Genomic DNA, 15,201 nt, shown 5'->3' with positions numbered 1-15,201 from the left:
CCAGACTCTGAATCGACATTTCAGGTAAATACTGAAATGAAGCCCGGGGGGCTTGGAAACAGTCAAAGGTGACTCAACCTACACTCTCCAGGTGCTGTGCTATCCGGTACTTCCAGCGAAATGAGATCACTTTGACCAAGAATGCTACTCCTCCCTAGAGAATGGAAGGGAGAGGGATTTGTGATCTAGAAAAGAGGTGAAAAGAATGATGATGGACCAAAAACTGGTTTAAGCCATAGTGCAGAGATCCTGCAACAAATGTAGGAAACCTTTGACTCTGGCTTCTTTTTCTTAGCCCATCAAAGCCACAGGATTTTTTTTTTTTTGCAAACGGCTACCTACCTTGCCATAGTCTGTACTCACCTGCCTCAGTCTCCACAGAAGCAGGACCCTGTGCAACATCTCCTGCTCCATCCTTGCTCTCCTTGCCTTCAGACTGAGGGGAGGGTCCTACAACGGGCCCATTTTCTGCAGGAGCCTTCAATGGTCCCTTGCCAGGAATCTCATTGTCACTTTCCAACGTCACAGCAAAACGGTTGGTGTCCATCAGGGCTGAGAAACGCCGTCGGGCTCCCAGTGGGGGACTCGAATCACTCTCGGTGTATGATGACTCCGAGGCTGAGAGTTGCTTCCTGTAGGACAGAAGCCAGCAAACTGACTTAGCCTCAATATGTTTGGACCAAAGGTTGTTATGAAAAATTCTGCCAGGGTTAACTGAAGTCCACAAGTTTCATCAGGACTGGTTCACTGAATCTCAATTTGGTTCTGCCTTGGTCAGTGATACCAAATTGTAATCAGTGAGGCTGAAATTGAGCCCATGAACTCTCCTCCTCCTCCTTTTGGCTGCTTTGCATCTTTAGAGTTAATTTACTGTGTGAATAAACAAGACCTTTTAAAATACGACCTTCCCTCTTAATAAACAAATGTAATATTTATTACACTTTATAATTATTATTTTTTTTGAAAAGCCATCTAGGTTTCATTGGGACAGATAGTTTCTATTTTTACTTGTATAGACATTTTGACAGTTCTTTTTCCTTTTCAATCAATTTTTTGAAATAAGAAAACATGTACATGCAAATGAAAAGCAGCACTTTTTACACCTCTCACGTTTCTCTTCCTCCCTCCCTCCCTCCCTCCCTCCCTCCCTCCCTCCCTCACACACACACACACACACAAACTGAGCTGCTGCTGATTATGCTAGATATATGATCCATTTTCTCAATGCCAAAAGTGTTAGTTTCCACTGCCACATCACCAAGGATTTGAATGTTCAGAAAGAGACCTCCCATCCCTTGTTGCTGAGTAGCAAGAGCCAGCTCACCAGATCTCCCAAGGAGCCCCTCAAATCCACACTGATCTTCTCTTTCCCTAGCCACCCTAAATATAATCCTCCTGCCCTGGGAAAGGACAGTCACTGCAGAACATCCCAGGTGAGACTCACATTTCTGGAGAGCTGGTGCGCCAGCTCTTGTCCCGAAGCGTGAAGCTGCCGAGGCTTTCCCGTTTGCTAAGTCTGTCGTCCTTGTGTTTGTTGCTCTGATCCCGCTTGGTAACACCTGAAGTTTTTTGCTCATGCTGGGAGAGGTGCTCCATACTGCTGTACACCTGGAATAAAAGGGCAAAGAAGAGGAAAGAGATGGGCTGTATCAGTTTAATGAGAAATATTAGTGGAAGATATATGACACAATCCAGTCACAATCCTAGCCACAAGTCACAAATTCACCTCCATTCCCAAGATAGGAATAAAAATCCTCTCCCCAACACAAGAATTAATGATGGGTCTTCACACCCTCCTGTTGGTCAATTTTCCCACTTGCCAGTATATCCCAGATTACTTTTTCCATCGATAAAGGAGGAAGGAAAATCTCAATAACAGGTCATGTAGAGAAGTGCCCCCCCAACCTTTCTGGCTCAATGGACTGGCAGTGGTTGTGGAGACAGCAACGGCAGCAGTGGGGGTGGGGGGATGGTTTCACATGTGTAGCCTCGATCCTGTGCATGTGCAAATGAAGCTTTGTGCGCTTACCCAGCACTTGGGTGGCCCAGTTCCCAACAGGCTGCAGACCAGAAGGGTCCGCGGACCAGGGGTTGGGAAGCCCTGACATAGAGAATGGGCCAGAGCCAGAGAAACTAACCTCCCCGCTCCTGCTAATCATCTCCTAAAACTGGACTCCCCTTAGACACAGATTATCTCAGCAAACATGGAGGTAGGAAAACACCACGGCAACTTATATGTGAGTAAAAAACTATTTCATAGGATTGTGGGACAAGCATCCCCAATCCATGCTTCCTTATGCTTCTTTGTAATATTGCAACATAAAATATCTGCCTATCCATGATGTAAATTTCAGACATAATCTGTTTTCATTTCAACCTTGTATAATCTTTTGGACAGGGCAGGCTAATAATAAAAGCAGCAGAAGCATCAACCATTTCACAGAATTATTCAAGTGTCTGCACATTTTATCTTCAATCTTGACTTCAGAGTTTGAGGCATTATTTGTTAACTTAAAAAAGATTTAAATATGCACTTTAAAAACAGAAAAGATCACCTTGTGAGATGGATGGCTATGGAGATATAATAATAAATTAATAAATAAAATTAAAATGCAGGTGAATAAACCAGGATATGAATCTAAGATATTGTGGCTCAAAGTTGGCTTCCCTATTTTGGTTTTAATGGAAGCCAGTAACTATAGTTTCTGGTTTGTATTTACTGGGAACTGTTTGTAACCCGCTCACACATCCCATGGTTCTTACAAAGTAAATGGTAAACTTTGGTTACCATAACATTTTTCTTAATTCAGTGATGAATATGAATCTGGCACTTTCCAAGTTGTGCTCTAAACAACTGGATAGGTGACAGAATGCCCATCACCCTGCTCTATGTACTCCACAGGATGCGTGCAAAGGTGTTTGTACAAATCAATTTGTACAAATCAATTATTAGATTTTAAGACCGTTTTTATTTTGTACAACTACAAGGGGCAAACATAGTGCTCCGTCCTCTTATTTTCTCCATAATAGTCAGCTCTGGTTGAAGGAGGGGGACCAACTAGCCCAAAATCCACCCAGCCAGTTTTTATGCCTAAGGGAAGACCAGGACTCAGGGTCTCCTGGTATTTCGTCCTACTCCTTTATTCTCAGTACCAAAGTGGCCCTCAGAAAGAATTGCAGTAAATAAGGGCTTTGGCTTTACTTTGCTGAATCTGGGAGAACAAGATGAAAACTGGCGTATCTCCACTGGTTCATCTTCAGTCGTATCTTCATCATCATAGGAATTAATGTGGTGGTAACGATCAGAGCGGGCTAAAATGAGAAAGAAAAGCTCATGAGGCTCACAGAAATCCAGATATTGTAACTTCTGAGACTTAGCCCAATAATTTTGCTTCCCTGTGCCCACTACTTAAGCAGCCTTAGGGAAGTAAACAAAATCTCAGTACAGGGTGCTCTTTCCCATGTGCCTGGAAAGAATTCTCTTTCTCATAACTGACTGGACTACAAGAACAATAAAAGTAACATTTCTCCTGTCAGAATCTCACAGATCTTGTTTTCACAAGACAGTCAGCATCAAATATCAGATAGAGAAGTAGATAGAAATGTTTTAAAACTTTTCCGGGAATAGAAGCAGTGTCTTTTCACTGTGCCAGAACATTGGCTCTTAGTTCAGAACCAGTGTCAATGGCTGTCAGTTGCTGTCTAGGAAAGCGTATTTCAAAATTAACAACTTTTAAAGGAAGTCTTTGACTTACAACCAGTGGCTTAACAACTGTTCAAAGTCACAATAGACTCAAAAAAAATTGCGACTGCCACACTATCCCCACTGATCATGTGTTCACAGTTCAGGCACTTGGCAACTGGCTCACACTTAAGACCAGTCATATGATCATGTTTTGGGATATTTTTTTGGCTGTTTTTCTGACAAAAACCGCCTATGTGGCTCCCGAGGACATGGACAGGTTGTTGGGTAGATTGAATGCCACCACGTGTTTACTGGACCCGTGCCCCTCCTGGTTGGTACTGGCCACTCAGGAGGTGACACGAGGCTGGCTCCAGGCGATTACGAGCGCTTCTTTGTTGGAGGGAGTCTTTCCGGCCGCCTTGAAAGAGGCGGTGGTGAGGCCCCTCCTCAAGAAGCCTTCCCTGGACCTGGCTGTTTTAGGTAATTATCGTCCGGTCTCCAACCTTCGCTTCGCGGCGAAGGTTGTAGAGAGTATGGTGGCACATCAGTTTCCCCTACACCTGGATGAAACTGTCTATCTAGACCCGTTCCAGTCCGGTTTCCGGCCCGGTTACAGCACTGAGACGGCTTTGGTCGCGTTGGTGGATGATCTCTGGAGGGCCAGGGATAGGGGTTGTTCCTCTGCCCTGGTCCTATTAGACCTCTCAGCGGCTTTTGATACCATCGACCATGGTATCCTGCTGCGCCGGTTGGAGGGATTGGGAGTGAGTGGCACCGTTTATCGGTGGTTCTCCACCTATCTCTCCGATCGGTCGCAGACGGTGTTGACAGGGGGGCAGAGGTCGGCCCCGAGGCGCCTCACTTGTGGGGTGCCGCAGGGGTCGATTCTCTCGCCCCTTCTGTTCAACATCTATATGAAGCCGCTGGGTGAGATCATCAGTGGCTTCGGTGTGAGGTACCAGCTGTACGCTGATGACACCCAGCTGTACTTTTCCACACCGGGCCACCCCAACGAAGCTATCGAAGTGCTGTCCCGGTGTTTGGAAGCCGTACGGGTCTGGATGGGGAGAAACAGGCTCAAGCTCAATCCCTCCAAGACAGAGTGGCTGTGGATGCCGGCATCCCGGTACAGTCAGCTGAGTCCATGGCTGACTGTTGGGGGCGAGTCACTGGCCCCGATGGAGAGGGTGCGCAACTTGGGCGTCCTCCTGGATGAACGGCTGTCTTTTGAAGATCATTTGACGGCCGTCTCCAGGAGAGCTTTTTACCAGGTTCGCCTGGTTCGCCAGTTGCGCCCCTTTCTAGACCGGGATTCTTTATGCACAGTCACTCATGCCCTCGTGACGTCTCATCTGGATTACTGCAATGCTCTCTACATGGGGCTCCCCTTGAGGGGCATCCGGAGGCTTCAGTTAGTTCAGAATGCGGCTGCGCGGGTGATAGAGGGAGCCCCTCGTGGCTCCCATGTGACACCTCTCCTGCGCAGACTGCACTGGCTGCCTGTGGCCTTCCGGGTGCGCTTCAAGGTCTTGGTAACCACCTTTAAAGCGCTCCATGGCATAGGGCCGGGCTATTTACGGGACCGCCTGCTGCGACCGAATACCTCTCACCGACCCGTGCGCTCTCACAGAGAGGGACTCCTCAGGGTGCCGTCAGCCAGCCAGTGCCGTCTGGCGACACCCAGGGGAAGGGCCTTCTCTGTGGGGGCTCCCACCCTCTGGAACGAACTCCCCCCAGGACTTCGTCAACTTCCGGACCTCCGAACCTTCCGTCGCGAGCTTAAAACACATCTATTCATCTGTGCAGGACTGGATTAGATTTTAAATTTTATATTGGTTTTAATGGGTTTTATTATTTATATTGTTTTTTAAAAAATTGGGCCATGTAGAATAAGCTTTTTAACTGTTATTTTACTCTGTATCTATATGTACCTTTTTATTCGCCTGTGAACCGCCCTGAGTCCCTAGGGAGATAGGGCGGTATACAAATATGATAAATAAATAAATAAAATAAAAATAAATAAATATTGTGGATAAGCCAATTTGTCTTTGTGACCACATGATTCATTTAACGATCATTGTAAAAATGGTCATAAAATGGAGTCTAGTCACATAGTGACTCACCTTATGACTGCAATAACTGATGAATAAAATTCTGGATTCAACTGTGGTTGTAAGTCAAAGACTACTGGCTGAAGATTCTGAGAGTTGAAATCTAGACATCTTAATGATGCCAAGACGGAGAAACACTGTTCTAGGATGTTTTCCTGCCTTTCCTGGAAATATCAGGCAGCTATTCTGGCAGCTATTCCTGCAAACAAGAATGCTTCTGCTAAAGCTACCTAGTCTTCCACCCACCCCTCCCCCTTGTTGTGGTCCTTATGAATATTGCTCATTCATAGCTGCTGTTTTATCAAGAGAGGAAACAAAATCACAAAAATACTTGGGATCTTTCTATAAAAGCCAGTCGAGTGATGCTGATTTAAAGATGTATGGTCAGGGACAATTGGATAACTGTCTTCAGCCGAGTTCAAACTATTAATCAAAATATTCAGGTTGAGGCAGGGAGAGAAAGAAAGATTAACACTTGCTGTCAAAATAGCTGGTGTCTTCCTCAGATTCCAGATGAGGGATGAACTCAGCTTTCTGCCTCAGAAGCCCATTCCAATCTAGTTCTTTGAAAAATGCATGCTGTTTCACTTCATAGGCGCCACCTGTGTAAATGAAGGAAAACAAGGTTTTGCTGTCCTCTACTGGACAAGAGCAAAACTCACCCTAAGAAAAAAGAATGAGCCAAGCAGTAGTGCTTAACTAAGATCCTGTTGCCAGAGATACTTTATAGAGAGAAAAGATGGGGAACTGGGGATGCTTGCTATGGCCATAGCTGGTCAACCCTTTGAAGCCCAAGAGGAAAGAAAACAACCTCTTTCCTTATGAGCTGGAAGGCTGTACCCATAACTCCTTCACTCTCTTGTCTGATCTTACCTGCTCCCAGGCGGAGAAGAGGATTGGTTTGCAGGAGGCAAGAGATCAGATGCTGAGCATCTGAGGGAAGCGCCTCCTCTCCTTCCGGCCACAAGATGTCATCTGAAAGCAAGGAAATGAAGACAGGCTACTGTAATCGGATAGTGGCGCTTGGGAAAGCAGATCAGGTGGAAGAGGCTCCAAAAGAAGAGGGGTTATAAAAATAGCTCCTCCTACTGAGGCTGCAACTTAAATGATATGATTTAAGAATACAGGGTAGCAGGAGCTGCATCTCAAAACATCAGTTCTACATAATGCTTCCCTCACAATTTCATGTTGCTCTTCACTTCCTCCATTTTATTTCTTTATCTAAAGGAAAAGCCGCCTGTGACTTCATGGATATGTCCATGTGGTCTTCTTGGCAAAAATACAGTAGTTTGTATTTCCTCTGCTTTTTTTTTTTGACTTGTCAGTTTAGCCTAAAATCCACCTACAAACTTGGAACGAATTCTAAAGTAAGTAACCAATGAGCCCCTAAGAGAAGCAACACTTGCTCTACGTACCAGTGATGACCTGGCCAAACAGTTCTTCAGGAGTGTCTCCAAAGAATGGTACACAGCCCACCAGGAATTCATAGAGGATGATGCCCATGGCCCACCAGTCCACTGGCTTCCCATAACCTTGGCGAAGGATCACTTCAGGTGCAATGTATTCGGGGGTCCCACACACCTGTTAGAATAGAACAGAATAGAATTTATTGGTCAAGTGTGATTGGACACACAAGGAATTTGTTTTGGTGCATATGCTCTCAGTGTACATAAAAGAAAAAGAAAAAAAATACCTTCATCAAGGTACAACATTTACAACACAAATGATGGTCATAGAGTACAATTTAACCCTTAATGATAGCAACAAAAAGTTAAGATACTTGTCTTTATTCAGCTGATCCACTGAGTATCAGGTATCTCAAAACTTGCAGTGCATGGTGTTAATTGGGTCGAATTAAGTATGGGAACACTATAATTTTCTCTTATATATAACACAATTTGAGATTGTGTTTTTTTTCTAAGTATAGAGGTACTGATCTGTTAACATGAAGCAGTAAACAAAGCTTTTCTTTGATCATTAAAAAGTCAGTGTGCCAAACAGTTAAGATTTAAAGTCCACAACAGATATTAAAAAATGAAAAAAATGCTTTCAATTGCAATATCATCTTGTATTTTGTATTATCTTATTATTATTTTGTATTTTGTCTCCCTAGACCTCTTTCAAGTAGCATAAGGACTGTGCAATACTTTATAACTTTTCTCTATTACTGTATTTCAAATGAAAATACATAACCTCAGAGCTGGAATAAAAGAAATCAGAATGGAAAATCTACTAGATTCATAGATTCAGCATGGCCTAGAAACAAGGAGACTGTGAGTTCTAGCCCCATATTAGGTATCAAAATAACTTTCGGCCAGTCATTCTCTTTCAGATCAACCCACCTTGCAGGATTGTTGTGGAGAAAATAGGAGGAAGAAGGAATACTGTATTCGGTATATTTGCCACCTTGAGTTAAGAGGTGCAGTGGTTAGAATGCAGTACTGCTGGCTATTTCTGCTGATTTCTGGCTGCCAGCATTTTGAAAGTTCGAGTCTCACCGGGTCAAGGTTGACTCAGCCTTCCGTCTTTCCGAGGTTGGTAAAATGAGGACCCAGATTGTTGGGGACAATATGCTGACTCTATAAACTGCTTAGAGCGGGCTGTAAAGCACTGTGAAGCGGTATATAGATCTAAGTACTGTTGCTATTGCTACTAATAAAGTAATAAAAATGGGATAAAAATGTAATAAATACATCAATAATAAAACAATGCATCATTACTTTAATGCAATTTTCCGACAGTTTTAGCTTTTTGAATATCTGACTTTTTTTCACATATAATATATGCTCAGCACCACATTACAAACAGACTTAAACAGGGTTCCACCTGTTTGTCTAGAAACTCCCTGGCATCCTTCTCAATATGACCTTCATACAGGTTTGTGGTAAGGCTCATCAGCCCCATCTTGGAAAGACCAAAGTCCGTCAATTTGATATGTCCCATGGAAGTGATAAGAAGGCTGTGGAGAAAACAGAGGAATAAACATCAATCATAGCCACTTTCTAAATACAGCTAAAGACTTTCTTTTAACTTTCTAAATACAGCTAAAGACTGGTCTTTTAACTTCATACTTGTCAGGCTTGAGGTCACGATGGACGATGCCATAGTTATGCAGGTACTCCAGGGCCAAGACAGTCTCAGCAAAGTACATGCGGGCCATTTCTACAGGCAGAGCCCCAATGTTCTTCAACAATGTTGCACAATCCCCACCTGCTAGGAGGAAGATGAGATGATTAGGAAGATGGCTAGGATGTCATTCTATTTAGCCAACTGTTCTCTCCAATTCTTTGACTGAAACTTGCAGTCTCAAGAATATAAGAAGTGTGATTCTGGAGACTGCTGTTAGCCTTCTTTATCAGATGCCTTATAGGAAACCCACAAACAAAATGAGTATGTCACAGTTTAGGCAGCGTAACTAGCAATATGCGATAAACCCAGGAGCTATAACAGTACAAAGCACACAGAGCCTTTCTTAGTTAACTAACAGTGGTTTTATATACAGTGAACTATACAAACATATACATGTTTAAATCAATGGTGAAATCCAAATTTTTTTACTACTGGTTCTGTGGGCGTGGCTTGGTGGGCGTGGTGTGGCTTGATGGGCGTGGCAGGGAAAGGATACTACAAAATCCCATTCCCACCCCACTCCAGGGGAAGAATATTGCAAAATCCCCATTCCCTCCCCACTCCTGGGGGAAGGGTACTGCAAAATCTCCATTCCCACCCCACTCTGGGGCCAACCAGAGTTGGTATTTGCAGGTTCTCCGAACTACTCAAAAATTCTGCTACCGGTTCTCCAGAACCTGTCAGAACCTGCTGGATTTCACCCCTGGGTTAAATACTTTTACAGCTACAAATAAAAAAAAAATTGTAATGTTTTACAAATTTGTGTGTTATTCATTCCTGTATGTTTCTGGGTAGCAAAAATTCCACCGTCAAGAGCATCAAAACTGAAAATGTGAACCCTATTAAAATGTAATTGAATGAACAACCTCAACTACAATTGCCTTGCCATAGAAAAAGCTACCTTAGCTTTCTGTTGTAAACATTTTGAAGGTAAGACTTTAAAAAAAATGTTCCACCGAAAATGTCCCATAGGACCAATTGCATGGGACTAGGTGGCTTCCAGGTGACTTAGAACTCCAGGTCTATGCCACATAAGGCCTTGCACACTTGAATAGGCTTTTTAAGCTATCAATGTTAACATCCATAGCTTTATTTTGTAGAGCAAAACTCATAATTTATGAACAACCTATGTGGAGATCTGTATTATCAGCTACTACCTATAGGTTATGCAAACCCAATCATAGACAAACTACACTCAAACTCAGTCCCCATTATTGAAATGGGAGTTTTTACAACCAACAGGCATCATTTTATATTTACTTATACTCTGCATTTTTCATTGTTCCTTTTCTTAATTTGCCAACCTAAATAATCCAACATTATTAGCAAACTTGCCACTTTGCTTTCATCAGCTAATTTATAAACAAGTTAAAAGCACCAATCCCAAATACAGACGCACTGGCTACACACACTGTATGTTTTGTTCTTTGAGCCAGTTACTCAGCCTTACGTGGATTCATCTTTTACCCCATAATTGTTCAATTATCTCAGGAATCTTTGTCAAAAGTTATCCAAAAGTCCAAATAAATGGTATCTATTTGATAACTTCTACAACATTTGCTAATATTCTCTGGCCATGTTAATTCTTCTTCAGGAAAACCTATCCTATATACTCGACAATTCGATCGGTAACTATGTTTTCCAGCAATTTTTTCTGTGATTTACATTAACCTAACTGGCTTGAAATTCCCGAGAATCTAATTTACCCAGATTTTTTTCCTCTGGCTATTTTTCAGCCCTCTCCTGGGAAAGCCTGTGAGATGTTATGAACTATATCTTTTTCGCCACAAGAGCATCAATTGCACATTTGAGTTTTTTGAGATTTAAATAAAGAGCTTCCTATTTTGTCTACCCTATTTAGGTCAATGCCTCAGATTTACTTTCTGAAAGTATCAGTTCAGGTAGTTTTCTGCCCTGTATCTTCCAGAGGGAAGACAGATGGAAATAATACATTCAGTTCTCTGCAGTCCTTATCTTCCTTCTATATTTCTTTTCTTCCTTTGTGATGTAATAGCCCAGTTAGTTTTTCCTGTTTTAGATGTAATTATTGTTAACTAAGCAACAGTTAACAAGTTAACAGTTAATTGAGTTTAACAATTAAATTCAACCTTCTCTTTTATAACTCTTATTATCTGTTCATTTTGTCTCCTGGCCTCTTTTATTATCTTATTTACACATAATTTGTAAGATAACGATTTATGGACTGTATTAATGGCCTGCATGATCTCTGGATTTCAAACCTTAATTTCTTCATTGCAAAAAGAATACAGGATGTTGAAATGTCTTCTGAAATTCACAATCATAATGTCTTCTAAAACTGGACTAGCAATTGGATACAAAAAAGAATCCTCAGATTTTTTTCTTGAGTGAGAAACTGAAGCACCATCTTTAGAAAGTGATACCAATAGGATTAACTGCAACTGTTGGAAAACTCTTCTCAAAGTTTGACCTACGTTTATTTGGTTAATGAAGAATGCATGTATTTTATACTTAATATTATTTCCTAATAATTATTCTTGGTAGAGTGTTTCTGCAAATCACATATGTAAACACATATTTAATATGGAACTTAAAGTGATTGGTGTGAATTTGTGATGCTATAGAATGAATCTGCTACCACACTAACTCCTCAAGAAAAGAATATTTTTTGTTAATAAAGAGCAAATTAGATGTACCATTTACTCTGCTTGAATTCCTGTTTAGGTGTTTCTCCTTTCATAGGGAGGAAAAACTGCTTCTCCCCCCCTCCATTCACTAAAGGAGGAAAACTTCTGTTTTTTTATACTTGGCCTATTTATATCAATCCTCTTGATTTAAAAACTCTTTTCCTGCGTAGTGGAAAGAACTGGTTTTATTAATAGGAAAACAAATTGGTGGATAATGTGCTGTGATTTCTTAAAATTAAAAGTAATTCTGACTGTATTAAAATGAATAATAAATCAGTATGGCAAAAAATGCAGTCCAATGGCCACAACAGCATCCCTTTTGCAATCTTCAAAGCCTGTCTAGTATGACACTATTTTTGAATTGTTTTAATGTCAGGGGATGAGTCAATGAAAATGGTTGACTAAAGCTAGCCTGGCACACATTTTTGTTTGTAGAAGTTGTATAATCTTGTAATTCAGTTCATTGCCTTTTTTGTTTGTTTTGAATTTATATCCTGCCCTTCTCCGAAGACTCAGGGCGGCTTACATTGTAAAAAGGGAATAGTCTCATCCTATTTTGTATATTTATATACAAAGTCAACTTATTGCCCCCCCAACAATCTGGGTCCTCATTTTACCTACCTTATAAAGGATGGAAGGCTGAGTCAACCTTGGGCCTGGTGGGACTCGAGCCTGCAGTAATTGTAACTGCAGGCAGCTGTGTGTTAATAACAGGCTGCATTAGCCTGGTGAGCCACTTCCCAGCCCCTTAAACGTATTAGTTATAAGGCAATGCCAAATTCATTGTCATTATATAACTCTTGGTGGATTAAGATTAATATGTGTTTTCAGATGCATTCCAAGCATGCAGTGGGTTAAAAGAGATCCAAATAGACCAAGTCAGAACATAGATCACTTGAGAATGAGGAAATCTGTAATGTCTTAGAAAGATAGGCTAATGGGGCTGGCTACAGTACAGAATCAGTCTTGTCTTCTTGGCTGAAGCTGCCCAATTCAGTCAGATATAGAAAACCCATGCCAAGCGCGCAAAGGTTTTTGTACTGTGGTATCTGCATACATGTCAATTGATTTTTCAAGTCCAACCAAAAAGGCAAGTTGGAAGAAAATGAATTTGTCAATGTCCCAAATTTATTGGAGACGATAGGAATTTATTGGATACTAATCCTCTTCCCTTCATATTTTTGCATTTCAGCTCTTACAGGTCTTCAAGTATTCTCTGGTATGACCCTGCAAAATCAGAACTGAGTCTTTTCAACTTCTTGAGAGGTTGTATCACATGATCAAAGAGTTTCAACAGGATATTAGACTATAACTTGGATGTGGACAACTTCAATGGCCATAATTTCCAATCTGGAAAGTTGTATTAAATCAACACATTAGGTAAGCTAGCTCAAGAGTGTCTACCCGGATGGAACATCTGATTTTCAGAGTTGGAAGCAGAATCTTCCCTCTCCTTACCTGAGCATTTCTGTATATAAGACATGTGCTTAAGTACTAAGTTACAGCCACTTCCTAACTATCATTCGTGTAGGTAATCTATTTACTGACACATTCATTATTATATTTAGTAAGATACAGTATTTGTTATATTCTTTCAAAAAAGGAGCTGTTAAATTTAGTGTTTTCTTTATAAAATTCAGCATCCTAAGGTAGCCTTTTCAAATCAGCTGCTTCCAAATAAACTAACTTTACCCTATAATGCTGCAATCAGTATTGCCTATGCCCAAATCAGAGATTACAGAAGTTGAAGTCTAATATATTTGGAGTCCAGTTTGGGTAAAGGTGTAAATGACCTGTATTTAGGGCATATCAATCCAACCAATTCCCATGGATTGCTGCTAACATGACATAACGCTTGCATGATATTGGATGGAGATTGCCATAAAGACCTTGCATCTCACAGATACCAACCCTTACAAATTCTGCGTACCTTCAACATACTCCATAACCATGCAGAGGTACCGCTTAGTTTCAAAAGAGCAGAACATGCTGACCACAAAGGGGTTCTCCGCAAAAGTCAGAATGTCACGCTCCACAAAGGCTTGTTGGATCTGATTGCGCAGGATGAGGTTCTGCTTATTAATCTTCTTCATGGCAAAGCGCTGGCGGGTCTCTTTATGTCGCACCAAATACACAGCTCTGAGAGAGAAGAAGAAAGTAGAGGTCAGCAAGAGGCATTTTTAGGTTCTGCCCCAAAAGTCTATATTTGCCTGCCACGAAAAAATCTTGGAGTCAATATATCACAATCCTTCTGTAAACTACCTTTATTTTCATATTCTTTAAAGAAAGATTGCTGGAGCTTTCATATTTATTAGAGTTCACCTCCTTTTTCTGGTTGGCTAAAAAAACTAACATTTACAGAATGCTTTGTACAGGAGAAAATTAAACATGGTCATACACCTGTCTAGTGTACTTCACTATAGCACATTTTAAGATAGAAAAATCATTTTGGGCTACTACTCAGTGAGAAGTCAGAATCCAGAATTATCCTGGTTTTGAGATCTTGGCCTTGGAAAGAATACTTCCTCCCACCTGTTCACTGACATTGTCTTCAGAAGTTCTCCTCCAATTGTCCATATAACCCCAGAGATGCTAGTGCCATGATGGCGAACCTATGGCATGCGTGCCACAGGTGACATGCAGAGCCATATCAGTGGGCACGCGAGTGTTGCCCTAGTTCAGTTCCGGTGCACACATGATGATTTTTGGGCTTTTCAGGCACACCGGAAGTCGGGAAACAAGCTGTTTCTGGCCTCTGGAAGGTGTCCAGAGGGCTTCCAAGGAGGTGGGGAAGGCCCATTTTTCGCTCTCCCCAGGCTCCAGAGGCTTTCTAGGAGCCTGGGGAGGGCAAAACCTGCCTTCCCCACGCCCTGGAGGCCCTCCAGCCTGCGGAGGGTGGGGAAGACCGTTTTCCCCCTCCCCAGGCTCCTAGAAAGCCTCTGGAGCCTGGGGAGAGCGAAAAACGCACTGAATTATGGATGTGGGTACACGCGTGTGCGACCCCCCCCCCCGTGCTTCCCCTGGTTTTGGCATGCGACAGCAAAAAAGTTCGCCATCACTGTGCTAGTGTCTTCTTGAGGAATGTCTTCATCAGACAGGCTTATTTGGTATCTATATTTCTCTTATTTATTTATTTATATTTATTTATTATTTAAATTTGTATACCGCCGTGACCCCCTATGTCGATACGATCCCCCCCTTCCGCCATATCTGCCCCTCCCACTTACCGTGCAAATAGACTCGCCCTCACACAAAGGAACACCCTCCCCCCCCATAACCTCCGAACCCATTTGATAATCGCCACGAGCATGCGCTGGAACTGGTTTCCCTCCTGATGGGCTACCCCCATCACCCGCCCTACCCCTCCCACCCCTTAAAAATGCCCTGTCTAAAACCCCCCAAAGGCTCTTTCTTCTCGCATGCCACCTCTGTGGGTCTTCAATATCAGGCTAAATTTTATTTTATTTATTCAATAATCAACTAATCCAAACACTGAACTTGTTTTCAAAATCATAATCTATATGTCCTAATTTATACTCCAATTTGCTATAACTGTGGAGAGGTGCCTCCTGAGCTACAGATGACTGGCTCAAATAAGCATCTGAAGCAC

General features: G+C 42.0%; 1 protein-coding gene across 1 annotated transcript in view; it reads right to left on the bottom strand.

Annotated features, from left to right (window-relative positions):
* The window catches only part of MAST1 (microtubule associated serine/threonine kinase 1), an 83,915-nt gene that overhangs the window by 7,068 nt on the left and 61,646 nt on the right, over nt 1-15,201 (bottom strand). The window contains exons 13-21 of the mRNA XM_058167979.1: nt 13,522-13,730; nt 8,868-9,006; nt 8,623-8,755; nt 7,212-7,377; nt 6,670-6,771; nt 6,276-6,398; nt 3,203-3,312; nt 1,445-1,608; nt 364-632 (exon numbers count right to left, since the gene is read on the bottom strand). Coding sequence (XP_058023962.1) covers nt 364-632; nt 1,445-1,608; nt 3,203-3,312; nt 6,276-6,398; nt 6,670-6,771; nt 7,212-7,377; nt 8,623-8,755; nt 8,868-9,006; nt 13,522-13,730 — 1,415 coding nt within the window. The remainder of the gene's footprint in view (nt 1-363; nt 633-1,444; nt 1,609-3,202; nt 3,313-6,275; nt 6,399-6,669; nt 6,772-7,211; nt 7,378-8,622; nt 8,756-8,867; nt 9,007-13,521; nt 13,731-15,201) is intronic.

This window comes from Ahaetulla prasina, chromosome 2, assembly GCF_028640845.1.
Source record: "Ahaetulla prasina isolate Xishuangbanna chromosome 2, ASM2864084v1, whole genome shotgun sequence".
In the NCBI taxonomy this organism is placed as follows: domain Eukaryota; kingdom Metazoa; phylum Chordata; class Lepidosauria; order Squamata; family Colubridae; genus Ahaetulla; species Ahaetulla prasina.
This window is presented reverse-complemented; position numbering and strand designations above follow the sequence as displayed.